Here is a 13,450-nt window from a genome sequence, read left to right as displayed (position 1 = left end):
TGTAAGGGCACCTAGGAGGGACACGGTGCAGCCTGAGCACTGGGCTGGACACTAACACCCGTGAAACATGCTCTTCACCCAGCTTCAAACAAGTCACATCACCTCTGATCCGCATGCTTCCCCACCGAAAAACGAGGGTAACAGCACCTGTCTCTACAAGGGCCAGAACCACGTGGATTAATTAACTGCTGTTTAAGAGGGCTTTGGAGGTGACAAACACACCACACTCTTAATTAGTTGGGTAGCCCTTCCAATTACCCAACAACCAGGGCTGAGATTTTTTTCCAGAGCTGCCTTAGAGGATCGGGTTTCCCCTTTCCCAGGGAAATTAGCAGGAATTAGGCATCCAAATCCCGAACGCAGCTTTGCAGGTCTCCGTGGTAGTCACCAGGACACGGGGCAGAGAGGGATGAGATGTCCCCACCGGGGCCACCCTCTAGTCCCCCACATCCCCCAAAGGCAGCTGCATTTGGGGCCAACCAGCACCTGCAGTTTTGCAGATCCCTGTGGAGCTGAAGAAGCCGGGAATGATTTCAAGCCCCTTCTTTTCCAGGGACCTGGCAGAGGTGCAGCTTTTCCCAAGCACTGGGCACCCATTTCCCCATCAGATCTCCTCCCAGGCCTGAAACATTGGCTAGAAAAAATATAGGGAAACCCAAGAATCCATGTGCACCCCCCCCACCTGCAGCACACGCATCCCGCAGCGCTGGCATCGCTGTGTCCTGCAAACGCAGGGCTTGCGCTTTCAAAAGCAGGGCCATTAAGCCTCTAATTTATCCGGTGATTTAGGAATTTGTCCCCAGTGTAGGACTACAGGAAAATACTGCACTGGTGAGCGCTAAAGCTCCTCAATGGGTGAAAAGGAAGGAGCTGTTTAATCAAATTAAAAGGACAGTTTCGGGGTGGAGCTGGGGCTGTTTGGCCACATGGGGCTTCATCAATGGGGCCATCGGGAAACAAAGCCGGGAGGGGAAACAAAGGCCCTGTCCCCATCCCGGACCCCTCCTGCCATGGCCGGCCAGGCCTGCAAGCCCCCCACCCAGGACATCCCCTGCACGCATCCCAGTTCGCCGGGATAACGTGGGGCAGCGCTGCTCGGTGGGATGCTGACCCCAGCACGGTGCAGGCTGCTCCTCCACGCCTTGGTCACGGCGGAGAGAAAAAAGAAATCACTGCTTGGTTCCCTGTTTCCAGCCATTTTCACTTTCGGGTCTCACTGCAGAAGGCAGGATGGGTGAACCTGGCCGGTCCTGCTCCCAGACCCACGCCAGCTGCAGGCTTGAGCCAGGGAAAACCGCAAAAACAAAAGTGAAAATGATCTCCCCGCACCGAAATCCTGGCCCCAGCTCCAATCCAGCAGCCCTGCACCACTCTGCATCCCACCTCGTCGCGTCATCATCGCACAGGCACAGATTTCTTTTGATTTAGTGCAGACCTCACTGCTGTGCATTGCCTGGCTATTTCCAAAATCCCCAGGGTCCTCCTGTCCTGGCAAACATACTCAGAGTGCCAAACAAATACCATTTCCCCTCATCCCAATTTTTTTCCCCTGTTTCCCCTCCTTGCACATGGTCATGTGCTGGTTTCCCATCTCAGCGTTGCTCCCGGCTGCTGGCAGCATCTCACCTTAATTTCGGGGGACCACTATGGAATTATTTTGCTTTAAAGACCAAGTGGTCACCCCACAGGTGAAGCCGGCTTGGGGAGGCTCCAGCAAGCTGGGAATTGCCGAAAGTTTGAAGGGATCAAAGCAAGGAAGAGCAGCCCTGGTTGTTCACAGCTCTCCAGTTACAGCCATTCACCGCCACCACAGAATAAATAACGAGGGATATTAATAACAACAAGCCTCTGCCAGGGACAGAAACCAAATTCCTCACCAAGCTCAAGGCAAAGGGGGGAAGCCTGAGCATGGCCATGGGCAGAGCAGGGGGTACTGCAGGCAGAAGGCACCCCAGCACCTCCAAACCCAGGCAGGGCTGCCTGCAGCCAAGGGAAACACCAATTTTAGCAAAAAAAAAAAAAAAATTTAAAAATTAAAATAAAATAAAATACTCAGGGTCTGCGAATACCTTGCCTGGATGCAAGGCCCCCAGGTGGAGGACACCCACCACCGTCCCCGGGTCAGGGGGCTGCAGCCAAGCTCAGCCCCAAAACACGGTGGTGCCAGCAGGGCGATGCCGGTTCTTTTTGGTGTTTGAAAAACAGGTCAGCTTCTTACAGCGTGGTGTTTTCCCCCCACTTTGCTTTCAGTTTTTAATTGTCAGGAAGGGACAGTGCTTTGATTGTGTTTTAGTCAGGGGGAATTTGCAGGGGATTTTAAAAATCCAAATAACAATTAGCAAAACAGAATTGCCAGGGTGACCAGCTTGGTTTGATTTATTTCTTTTTTCATCATAAATCTTCCCTGCTGAACAAGTTTTGCACATGCAGGTATTGATACTCCCAAGTTTCACATTTTCAAAGGTGCCTTTTTTTTTTTTTTTTTTTAATAAAAACCTGCACGAAACTTAAATCCAGCCAGTCTGAAGTTCAGCTCCTAACTCCAGATTTCAACCCTTGGATGCTCAAAAGCACCTAAAGTGAGTTTCCATTGAATTTGCAATTTGCATTTCCACAGGCGTTTGGGGGAATGTTGCACAGGTTTGTCACTGACAGGATGCCGAGCTCTGGATTTCTTTATATCCCAAGAAAAAACTCACCACAAGATCTCCAACGCTTGACATCCCTTGCCCCTCGGACATGGGGTGTGTGTGAGTTTTGGGGTACCTACGTGGTGAGCTGCTCTTGGTTCCTACTCTGGACTGACTTAAACCACTTCCAAAACAGATCACAGGAATTCAGGATAAAACTTCTTTACTGCAGCCCGAGCCAATCGTCTGCTTAAACCCCGGGGGGGTCTCAGGGCTGCTCACCAGCTCCCAACCCCCCCCCCCGATCCCCGAGGCAGGACCAGACCCAGTTCCACACCAGCCTCCCATTTCTGCGGTGGTGCTGTAATAAAAAATAAAATCAATATCGCGACATAACCCAGCCAGCCCTTGGAGGGGGAGGGGGGGGCTGGGGATGGAGCACCCACCGCTGGTGCCTCTAGATGGGGACCAGAGGGGTTGGTTTTTTGGGTTTGGTTTTTTTTTTTTGGGGGGTGGGGGGGGTGGGGGGGTGTTAACCTGGCAGGGAGGCTGCAAAAGGAAAAGAGCATCGTGCGTTGTCACCCATGGCACAGACCCGGTGCTTCCACCCCCCCCCCCGGTGATGCTTTCCCCCCCCAAAACCCCGCTGTGGTGTGGGGGCACCTGGGGGGGGGGTTACCCCACGGCGAGGCCAGCTGGGGGGCATGGAGGGGTCCTCGCACCCACACAGCCCCGGTGCATGGCACAGCCCGGTGCTGCTTCCCCCCCCAAAAAACCCTCCGTTGCGGCATGGGGGCACCTGCGGGGGGGCGGCTCCCCACGGCGAGGCCGGCTGGGGGGCACGGAGGGGTCCTCGCACCCGCATCGCCCCCCACCCCCCAACCCCCGCTGTGGCGTGGGGGCACCTGGGGGGGGGTTACCCCACGGCGAGGCAAGCTGGGGGGCACGGAGGGGTCCTCGTGCTTCCCCCCCCCCCCCCCCCCGGTGATACTCCCCACCCCAAAAAAAACCGCTGTGGCGTGGAGGCAACCTGGGGAGAGTGGGGGGTGTCCCCACGGCGAGGCCAGCCGGGGGGCACGGAGGGGTCCTCGCACCCCCCACCGCCCCAGGCGGGAGCATCGCTGCAGCAGCCGCCTGGGGGGTGGGGTGGAGGGATGTTTCCCCCCCCGGGGGAGGGACCCTGGGCCGCCCCCGGGGCTGGGGCGGGGGGCGCAGCCGCCACCCGCCGCGGCCCTTTGAACGGACCTATCGCTCCCGGCGCCGCCGCCGCCCGCCCCCGGCGGCCGTGATGCAGCCGGCCCCTCCCCCCGCCGCAAGGGCTGGAAGCTCCCGTTAGCCTGGGTGCCCTTATTTAATTTCGAGTGTGATTTTGCTATTTTTAGCAGCTGGATCCCCTCCAGTAAGGCTGGGAGCTCTCTCCTTTCCCCCCCTCTCCCCCCCCTTCCCCCCACCTTTTTTTTTTTTCTTTTTTTTTTTTTTTTTTTTCTCCTCATTCCCTGCAAATGATTTTGACCCAGCTTCCTTCCTCCTGGAGCAATTTTTTTTTTTTCCTCTCTCTTTATTATTTATATAAATAAGAGGGGGGCCTGGCTGAGCTGTGGATGCGTGTGTGAGTCGCAGCCTCTCTCTCTGCCTTCTCCTTTCAGATCCGCATTTGCGAGCAGCAGCAGCCGCCGGGAGGGGGGGGGTTTAATTCGCTTCACAACACAGACACGCCAGGAGAAAAAAAAACCAAAACAAACAAACAACCTAAAAACCACCAAAAAAAAAACCCCAAAAAAACCCAAAAAAACAAACCAAACCACCCAAAACACCCCAAGCACCCAGCTCCGAGATCAAGCTGACTGTGAGTGCCGGCCTTTAATCTTTGCTTTTTGCTGCGGGGGGCGCGGGGGAGGGCCCGGGGGTGCTGGGAGGGTGGTTGGGGGGGGTCCCGGGGCTGTGCTGCCCCCCACCCCCCCGCATGCTTTGCACGATCGCCCCCGGTTTGCTCTGTATTTGCAAGGACGCGTGTGTGCGTGCGGCGGGCCGGCTCGGCAATGCCTCTCGGTATTATTCTTGTTATTAATTATTGTTATTAATAGGGTGATGCACCTGGCGGGGGGGGTCGGAGAGGGGGGGTGGTCCTCGGTGCCGGCTGCGGGACTTTTCCTTCACTTGCTCGGTTTCGGGTGGTGCAAACGCCCCGCACCTCCCGGGAGGGGGGGGGGGGGGGGGCTGGCGCACGGCCCCGGGGTGCAGCGGCCGCCCCCGGGAACCCCCTCGCTTGGGGGGGGGGGGCGGTGCAAGGTGCGTGGGGCCGGGGGCGTGCGTGGGGCCGGGCCGGTGCAAGGTGCGTGGGGCCGCGGCTGGTGCACGGACGGGGGTGGGTCGGTGCAGGGGGGTCGGTGCAAAGCGGGGGGAGTCGGGGCAAGGGGGCCACGCGCGGCTCACGGAGCGGGGGGGGGACGCACAGGTCGGTGCAAAGTTGCACGGCTGGGGCTCAGTCCCCTCCCCTCCCCCCCCTCCCCGGCGGGGGGGTGATGCCACCCAGCGCTGGCTCCGCTCGGGCTTTTATTACACCTCGCAGGGCAGGGGCTTCACAAAGCGTGTGATGATGGTGCCCTTCCTGCCTCTTTTCTTTCTTCCCCCACCTCCCTCCTTCCTTTCTTTTATCACTTCCTTTTATTATACATGCCCAGGAAGGAAGGAGGGGGGGGGGACGACTTTCCTTAATAGCAGGCCGGGGGGGGGCCTTCAAAGCAGCCCCCTGGAGGGTTCGTCCTAACGAGGAGCTGCGCACATCCCTCCGCAGCCCTCGCACCCCTGCCGAACTGGCTCTTCAACTTCTGCTCCACTATTCCTCCCCCTCCTCCCTCTCCCGGCCTCCCTTTGCCAGGAGGTGCGGCCGGGATCCTTCTCCCGCTGCAATCAGGGTAGATTTCCTGGGCGTGAAAAAAAAAAAAAAAAAATCTATTTTTTTAATTTTTTTTTTTTTTTTTTTTGGTAAATAAGATCTAAGCCACCGCCTGGCTCCCCGCTTCTCCTGGGCTGGTTTGTTTAATCTAGGAGTAGGTGGCAGGAGCGGGGGATTTATGGGGTTATTTGCACAGAGCGGTGTAAACCAGCGCGGGTGTGTGGGGGGAAGGCAGGAGCAGGCCCAGGAGCACCCAGGAGCATCGCTCCGAGGGGCCAGGGTCTCTCTTTTGCAGCCCACCCCTGGCTTGTTGCAAGAGGCGGCTGCTGAGAACGGCCCAGCTCGTGTCACGGAGCAGAGGGGGATGCGGGAGGAGAGTCTGGCAACCCACCATCCGTAAGGATGGAGAGGGAAGGATGTTTTCCTTCCCCCAACTCTATCGATCAAGAGGCAGATATAGCCCTTCCACCTCCAAACCTTGCAGAGATTTATCCCTGCCAGCCTCGGGGAGCCCGGCAGTCCCCTGCCCTCCTCTCCGACCAATTCCTCCCTGCCTGGAAAGGTTTCTCTCAGCTGCTTCCTTTCCTCCATGGCAACATCGCTGCTCCCTCCCTCCTGGACAGCTTTGCTGCCTTTCAGTGGGGCTGGAGCTGCTTCCCGTGGCATCCCCGGCACCATCCCGCAGGATCAGGGTGCACCCAGGGCCAGGCAGGTGCCACCGAGCCAGGGAGCATCGCGCCCAGCTGGGAAAGGGGGGGTGTTGGCTGGGAAGGTGGGAGCATCTCCCATCTCCCACCCAGGCATCCTCCTCCTCACGCCCCCTGCCAGAGCAGGGTACAGAGCCCTCGGTCCCCTGGGGTGGTCTCAGCTCTGGAGTGGTCCCCTGGGGTGGTCTCAGCTCTGGAGCCCCTGGGAGGAGTTTGGAGGTGGCGGAGGGATGGGTGGGAAAGCACACGTGCTTTCCCCAGCTCCAAGAACTTTGCAGGGGTATGGGGGGCTGTACCCGGCAGCATCCCCATGGTGGGGGGGGGGGGGGGGTCCCATCAGCATCCTATGCTGGCCCCCTGTGTAGGGCCCATCCCTGGCAGGATGGAGGGGAGCACAGCAGGGTGGGGGGCCATGCTGGGCCCAGCAGTTTCCAGCTAAAGGAGGGGGTACGGCGTGGCTCAGAGGCTGCGTTTTCTCTGTCAAAGATTGACTTAAAAAGATTGAAAAGCGACAAACTCATACCAGCCCCCAGTCAGCTGGCCGGCGTTTTCCTTTCCCAAGTCTAAATTTTTTTCTTTTTTTTTAAAGAGAATCCTTGAAGGGTTCTGGGATGCTGTGAGTAATATTTTCAGGGTGTTTACCCGACAGCGTGGTTTCTGTCTCTCCCCCCCCCCCCAAAAAAAAAAAAAAAAAGAATCCGAGGGTGGTTTTTGTTGTTGTTTTGCACTCGTGAGTCACTTCCAGAGGGGAGTGGGAGCTGACGTGTTTTTTTTTTAAAAGGCCTTGAACGTCTGAGCACGGCTCCTCGCACCACACGTCTCGCCTGCACCTGCTTCAGCCACCCCATGAAGGCTCAGCATCCTTGGGGGGCTCAGCACCCTGGCTCCCCCCACAACCCCGCTCTCCCTGGTAGCTAGTGCTGTCCCAGCTGCTCTAACACCATCCAAATTGAAAACAGTTGCTCAAAATCAAACATTATGAACCCCGCAGGGAGGGTGCCTCCGTCTTTGCGCACAGACTGGGCACACAGCCTGCAGGAGAAGCTGGGCCGGGGGGCTGCTGTGCTCAGGGGACATGGGTCAGAGCCAGGGCAGGGGTGCAGGGACGGTCCCCGGAGCAGGAGGTGACCCAGGGAGGTTGCACCATCCATCCCAGAGCAAAGCTGTGATTTTCTAGCCAAGTGTCCCAAGCAGCAAGACCGGGACGCTGCTCTCGCAGCCCTGTTTCTGCAGGGAAATGTCACATCGCTCCGAGCAGGTGCCCTCCCTCTGCACGGCCACGGTCACCCCACCAAGGAACAGAGCAGGTACCCCATGCCTGGGGTCATCCGTAAGCACCGGGGCTGTGGTACAATCTTGCTCTCTTCCCTGGGGTCACTGGTAAGCACTGGGGCTGTGGTAGCAATCCTGCTCCCTTCCAGCCTGGAGCCCATCCTCCTGGCTCCTGGGCTGGGAGCTGGGTGTGGAACTGGCCCCACAGCTCTGGAAAAGCAGGTTTTCCCTACCCCCCCTGGGGAAGCGTGGAGGTAGAAAGGGGACGTGGAGCCTTTTGCTCTGTGGGTTTTCCCCACGAGCAAGGAAACCCATCCAGCCCTTTGGGACATGCACAGGGGAGGGGACAATGCAGGGTCCCTAGGACAAGTGCCAGGCGGTGCCTGTCCCTAAACCCAGCCGGGGTGGCAGGAGCAGGGTGCAGGGGTGCAGCATCCCACCCTGGGTGCGGGGGGTCAAGCAGGGCTGTGGGAGCCTGCACCACCCTTCCAGGGCCTGGGACACCCACGGGGATGCCCAGAGGCCCCGGTGCCGTGCCACCGCTCGTCCTGTTCCAACTTGCTGGTACCAGCAGCGTGTCTGGGCTTTCAAGGACTCCAGATTAAATCTGGAGCCACTCTCCTCCTTTTGGGGCAAGGGAACAGGCTCTGCAGGAAGGGCTGGCCAAGCTGCTGCTCCCCAAATTCCTGCTGGGGACTGCGGGAGCTGCCTTAGCACCAGGGCGCTGGCTGATCGAGCGGGGTGTCCGTGCCACGGGTTTCAGTCAGGACTCCTGCCCTGCAGCCGGCTGGTTTTGCTCCCCAGTTGGTGCTGGGAGGATGCAGGTTGTATCCCCAGAAGGGATGCAGCTGCAGCCCCCCCCCGCGAGAAGGTAGGGAGCAGGGATGGGCGAGCCAGGGAGGTCTGAGCACCCAGAGCCTCTTCCAGCCATGGGAGAGCACCAGCCACCACGTGTGGCTGGTCGTTAGGGCCATGAGACTGGGGAGCAGCAAGGGGGTCCCGCTGCTGGGGTCCAGCCCTGCAGCCTCAGGCACGTGCTCCATCCCCGCGCCTTGGCCTGGGCTGGTTGCACTGGGGCATTGCCACAGGGCACCGGTGGGGAGCGGCTGTGCCAGGGACGGCACAGCGGGGACCGGCACGGGCCAAAGGTCTGTTTGCAGGAGGGACACGGGTGCAGCAGTGACGGTTTTGCAGATACTGGTTTTGCAGCAGCGGGAGGAAGGGTCGTGCCTGCCCAAGGTGCTCTGCATTTCTGGGGCAGAAGAGCCCCGCAGCCCACGGCGTGGTGCTGCTGAATGGGCTTGGGGGGGTTCAAAAATACAGGTGGGGGTCTCTTCCAGGCATAGCTCTTAGTGATGCTTTTGGTTTCTCCGCCACGGGCCCTGCTAGCCCTGGCAGTGCCCTGGGCACGGGCTGGTCCCCGCTCCATGCTGGGAGAGGGGCAGGATGCAGCTGAGCCTCCGGGAAGGGCTGAAGCAGGGCAGAAGCTGCTCATTTCAGCTGAATTTTAATTTTAAGACGCATTCTTGGAGGGGGGACCCTGCTCCTTGTCACCTCCTGTCCATGCTGATACCCCACCAGCTGCCCCCATCCCCACAGAGGTACCAGGTGGCAGCTGAGGGCGCCAAGCATCCTTACCTGGGGGCAGCAGGTGGCAGAGGTATGGCCAGGCTGAGTCCATGGGAAGCTCCGGTGGCTCAGCTCATCCCTTGTGGCCCAGTGAGTCACTTCCATGGCCTCCTGCCCTGGGGAGAGGGCTGGGGGGAGCAGTGCCAGCCAGCATGGCAAGCCATCACTGACTGACCTTCCTCCTGTTCCCACTCCACCGCTGCTGGAAGGACGATGAGCGAATCCAGCGCCAAATCCAGCCAGCCCCTGGCCTCCAAGGGGGAGAAGGACGTGTCGGAGAAGAGGGGCCGGGGCCGGCCCAGGAAGAAGCCACAGGTACGTGGGGTCCCCTGGGAGAAAGGAGGGAGGGGGCACCCCACTGGGGAGCGATGCCATCATATGGGACAGCAAGAAACGCCCCTACTCGCACCCTGGCAGCATCCCCCAGGCAGGGAGGGGGCCGCCCATGGCGCATTCCCCCTACCTCCCTTTGAGCAGCACCTCCTGGGTGCTCACCCTCAGCAAAACCCTCCTGGGGGGCTTCACAGCCCACCCACCCCCCTCAGCCCTGCAACATCTCAGAGCTGCTCCTCACCCAGGGAAGAGCTGGAGCCTTCCCCTTGCTCCTCCCCAGGCTGCAGCTGAACCTGCCTTTGCAGATGGGCTAATTAAAGCCCCATTAGCAAAAGCTGCTCAGAAGGATAAGATGCTGCTGGAACCTTTATAGTGCCAACCCGCCCCTAGCCCCCCCCAAGGGCAGGTGGGGTTTGTGCGCATCATTTTCCCACAGAAAAGGCAATTTGCGGGTTGCCCAACGCTTTGCAGGGCAGCGGCACCAGCAGCAAGCCGGGGTCTGGTGCTGAGAAACCTGTGGGGACCGTCTGGCTAAGCCAAGCGATTAATGCCAGGGTGGGATGGGTGACGTACATGCCCAGCTGAAGGACGCACAGGGGCCTGTGCCTGGCCGCCAATCCCAGTGCAACCAGTGCTCACAGTACCACGTGCAAGAGCATCTCTGCCCTGCCTGGGTCTGCTGGGGAGAATGGGACTCCCAGCCTGGAGCATCTCTGGGTGCGCTGCTGCACTGGGAGCCCCCCTGGGCATGGCTCCCTCCTTGAGGACCCTCATCCACAATGATCCCCCTCCACTCTCCCTCCAGCAGGAGCCCAGCGAGGCCCCGATCCCCAAGAGACCCCGTGGACGGCCGAAGGGCAGTAAAAACAAGGCCACCCCGAAAGGCAGGGTAGGTGGCTGGGGACAGGGACGACAAATCCATTTGGAGCTCAATTACAGCCAGTTCAGGGCAGATCCAGCCCTGGGAGGTGTGGGGTGGGGGCGTCTCGGCACTGGCCCCCAGGGAAGGTGGGGGGAGCCGGGGACCGCGTGTCAGCATGTGGACACCCGTGATAAACGTGTTTGCAAAACATGCGAGTCACATCCTGCGCCCGCCTCATGAGTCACAGGGCCGGGGCCATCCCGGTGCTGGAAGCCGGCTGCAGGGGGGGGCGGGGGGGCCTGGCTGTGGCCCCGGGGCCACCTGGGTGCAGCAATCCGGGAGATGCCATTGGGGTGATGAATTTGGCAAGTCATGGGTGGGAGGAAGGGGAATACCACCCCCTGCCCCCCCCAACAGCATCCTGGGGACGAGGGGACGGCCCCCGCCTGACCAAAACATCTTGGTTTTTATTTTGGCTCAGAAAGCTGCAGTCACACCAGGGAGAAAACCTCGAGGCCGACCCAAAAAATCGGTGAGTGGGCTTTTCCCTGCCTCCTCCACCCTGGCAGGGTGCTGGGCACTGTGGGGACACAGCAGCCCTCCGGCTGCCCCCACACGTGTGGGGTAAATGCTGCCAGGCTGCAGGACAGCAGAGCAGTGAGCAAAAAGGGGACACAGTGTGGCACAGGATGGGCTCCATGCCATGCCGTGCCCTGCCCCAGTGCTGGGGGCTGTGAGCCATCCCTGCTCCCCCACCTCTCCGTGGGGGTCGTGCGCAGGTCCCTGCCTCGGTGGCACGCTGGCACGCACTTGCCTGGCACCCATTGTCACCCAGTGTCACCAGCACGCCATTCCTGCAGCCTGTGTGTGCAGCATCCCCCCAGCACTGCAGCCACCCACTGTCCCCAGCCCCAGGCCACCCCATGCATGGGCATGTCCCCATGCCCAGGAGCTGTTGCCACACGCTGGGATGCAGGAGCCACCCCAGAGCATCCTCCAGGTGCGACTGCTCTGCCCCATGCAGGGTTTGGCCCCTTTTCCCGCTTAAATTCCTTCCAGAGGGCGAAGGGCTGGGACCAGCAAACGAGGGGGGCACATCCTGGGTGTCCTGCACCAGTGTCACAGCACCAGTGGCTGTTTCAGGGACCCCAGGGTGGGCAGCCAGTTGGGTGGGGTGGGAACGAGCCTGTCCCGTGCCAGCAGGGCCATGCCGGGGACACTCGTGTCCCGCTCTGGCAGCCACTGGCTGTGGTGGGTTTTTTATGAATGGAGCGGGAGGAAGCGGGGGCCGGCGCTGACTCACACTCACACTCAGCCCTGACTCACCGCCGCGTGCGGGGCCGTGATGCTCACGGCCGCCTGGCCACGGACAGCCAGTCCTGCCACCACCGGCATTCCCACTGCCAACTGGAGGCACTGGGGACCACAGTGTCAGGCTTGCAGGGGGGGTGTGCACCCAGGGCATGTGGCTCCCCCCCCCTCCTCGCTGCAAGCCCACCCGGGGGGGTCTTACCTGGGATTTAACCTGTAATGGTTAAACCTGGAGCAAGGACCAGTCCCAAACTCAGGAGGATGCTGGTGCCTTAGTTTCCCTCTTTGCATAAGGGGTGTGATGTGTCTGGCCACCCTCCAGGGGTGATGGGGCGGGGGGGGGGCACAGCCCCTGGCACCCCCTGACTGCACTCCCTTGGCTTGCAGCAGCAGGACGAGGAGGAGGTGAACATTTCCCAGGAATCATCCGAGGACGAGCAGTGAAACCTCCCAAACCGGCGCTACCTCATCGCCTGACGGTCCCGCGTCCTCAGCGGCCGGGGGAGAGGGACGGGGAGAAACCCACTGTGCCGCCCTGGCTTTTTCCTCCTCCCTCCTCCGCTCCTTCCTCACCCTCAGACAATGGCAGCACTGGAAAACGGCCCAGCCTGGGCAGCCCCCGCAGCCCCCCGGCCCAGAGGGGGGGCACTCGCCCCGGCTCCCCCCTCTCCCCAGCGCTGGGTTTTGTGGAGCAGCCCCACTGGCACAGGGGGTGCCAGGCAGAGAGCTGGGGCTGGGACCCCCCCCACCTTTGCTGCCCCCCCCCATGATCTCACCCATCCAAAGCGGGTGCTGGTTGCCCCCTGAGCACCGGGCTTTGCCCCGGGATTTCTGCAGGGAAGAGACAGGGGGGTCAGCAAAGGCGAGACCCCCACGTGCATCAGACCTTTGCTCTGGCCTGCTGCTACCCTGGGCAAAAACCCCCTTGTGTGTTGTTCCCCACCCCCCCCCCCGCCAGTCCCGGGTGACTGCACTGTGTGTGGGAGAGCAGCTCCCGCCGTGACGCCGGGGCTCAGCACCCATCCCTGGGGGTGCCCAAGTGGGGCTGGCTCGGGGCAGCCCCTTCCTCATAGGTTCTGGTATATATATATATATTTTTTTTTTTTTTTAGAAAAAATACTTCTTTTTTTTTTTTTCCTTTCATTCACAACTACCTCTGGATATTTAAGTTCCACTCTCTGAACTCACAGACATGCTGCTGCTGTGCCAGCTGCCGGGGCATCATTGGCTCCGTGTTTCCTTTTTCGGGGTGTTGCTGGGGGCCCTGGGGTATTTTTTTCCTTCCCCTTTTTTTGGGCTTTTTTTTTAAAAAAAATTGTTATTTTGAGGTCTTGGTTGCTCTGCTGCTTCAAGGGATAGAGGCTGGCAGGGCAGTGGGGTGGGGGGAATGCGGGATGCTCCCCCACCACACTGCCCTTGCACAACTGCTGCAGCGGGACCGGAGGTCGGTGCCGGGCGGCCCCGGTGGGAGAAAATTGGGATTTGGGTTTTTTTTGGTTTTCTTTTTTTTTTTTTTCTTTTTTTTTTTGGTTTACTGTTAACGACCTTTTGGTTTCCTATTTGCAGTTACTTGAATAAAACATTTTATGGATGTTTGATGCCTCCGCCCTGGACTCTGGCTGGGGTCCGGCCCCGGCAGCAGGGTGGGAGCAGGTTTTCTCCATGCAGGGAGAGCTGACGGGCATGGAGCGGCCACCTTCTCCACAGGGATATCCATGATGGTGCCAGCCATCCTCCGCCGGGACGGACAGGAGCTGCCGATGGAAACAGAAACAGGCAAAACCCTGCCACCCCCCGCCAAACTCCTGTC

At 60.0% G+C, this 13,450-nt stretch overlaps 1 protein-coding gene across 4 annotated transcripts; it reads left to right on the top strand.

Annotated features, from left to right (window-relative positions):
• The first annotated feature begins 3,913 nt into the window (after window positions 1-3,913).
• Window positions 3,914-13,394, top strand: HMGA1 (high mobility group AT-hook 1). Of its 4 annotated transcripts, XM_037410800.1 has the most exons (6): window positions 3,914-4,029; window positions 4,277-4,476; window positions 9,344-9,449; window positions 10,273-10,356; window positions 10,811-10,861; window positions 12,028-13,394. In XM_037410800.1, the coding sequence occupies exons 3-6, from the start codon at window positions 9,348-9,350 to the stop codon at window positions 12,082-12,084; spliced, it is 294 nt and encodes a 97-aa protein (XP_037266697.1). In that variant the 5' UTR covers window positions 3,914-4,029; window positions 4,277-4,476; window positions 9,344-9,347; the 3' UTR covers window positions 12,085-13,394. The 4 variants fall into 4 exon arrangements, with proteins under 4 accessions (XP_037266697.1, XP_037266696.1, XP_037266695.1 ...); XM_037410799.1 differs by lacking the exons at window positions 3,914-4,029; window positions 4,277-4,476 and adding an exon at window positions 4,543-4,679 and having other exon boundaries at window positions 12,031-13,394; XM_037410798.1 differs by lacking the exons at window positions 3,914-4,029; window positions 4,277-4,476 and adding an exon at window positions 4,550-4,679 and having other exon boundaries at window positions 10,276-10,356.
• Window positions 13,395-13,450: the final 56 nt, after the last annotated feature.

The sequence above is a fragment of the Falco rusticolus genome, chromosome 17 (genome assembly GCF_015220075.1).
Source record: "Falco rusticolus isolate bFalRus1 chromosome 17, bFalRus1.pri, whole genome shotgun sequence".
Taxonomy (NCBI): Eukaryota; Metazoa; Chordata; class Aves; order Falconiformes; family Falconidae; genus Falco; species Falco rusticolus.
Note: the sequence above shows the minus strand (reverse complement) of the source record. Positions and strands in the feature narration are given on the sequence as shown.

Coding starts and splice junctions, on each gene's coding strand:
- HMGA1 (XM_037410797.1), top strand. CDS start 4,594: ATGCTTTGCACGATCGCCCCCGGTTTGCTCTGTATTTGCAAGGACGCG. Junction 9,450..10,272: donor GGCCCAGGAAGAAGCCACAG/GTACGTGGGGTC, acceptor CTCTCCCTCCAG/CAGGAGCCCAGCGAGGCCCC. Junction 10,357..10,810: donor AGGCCACCCCGAAAGGCAGG/GTAGGTGGCTGG, acceptor ATTTTGGCTCAG/AAAGCTGCAGTCACACCAGG.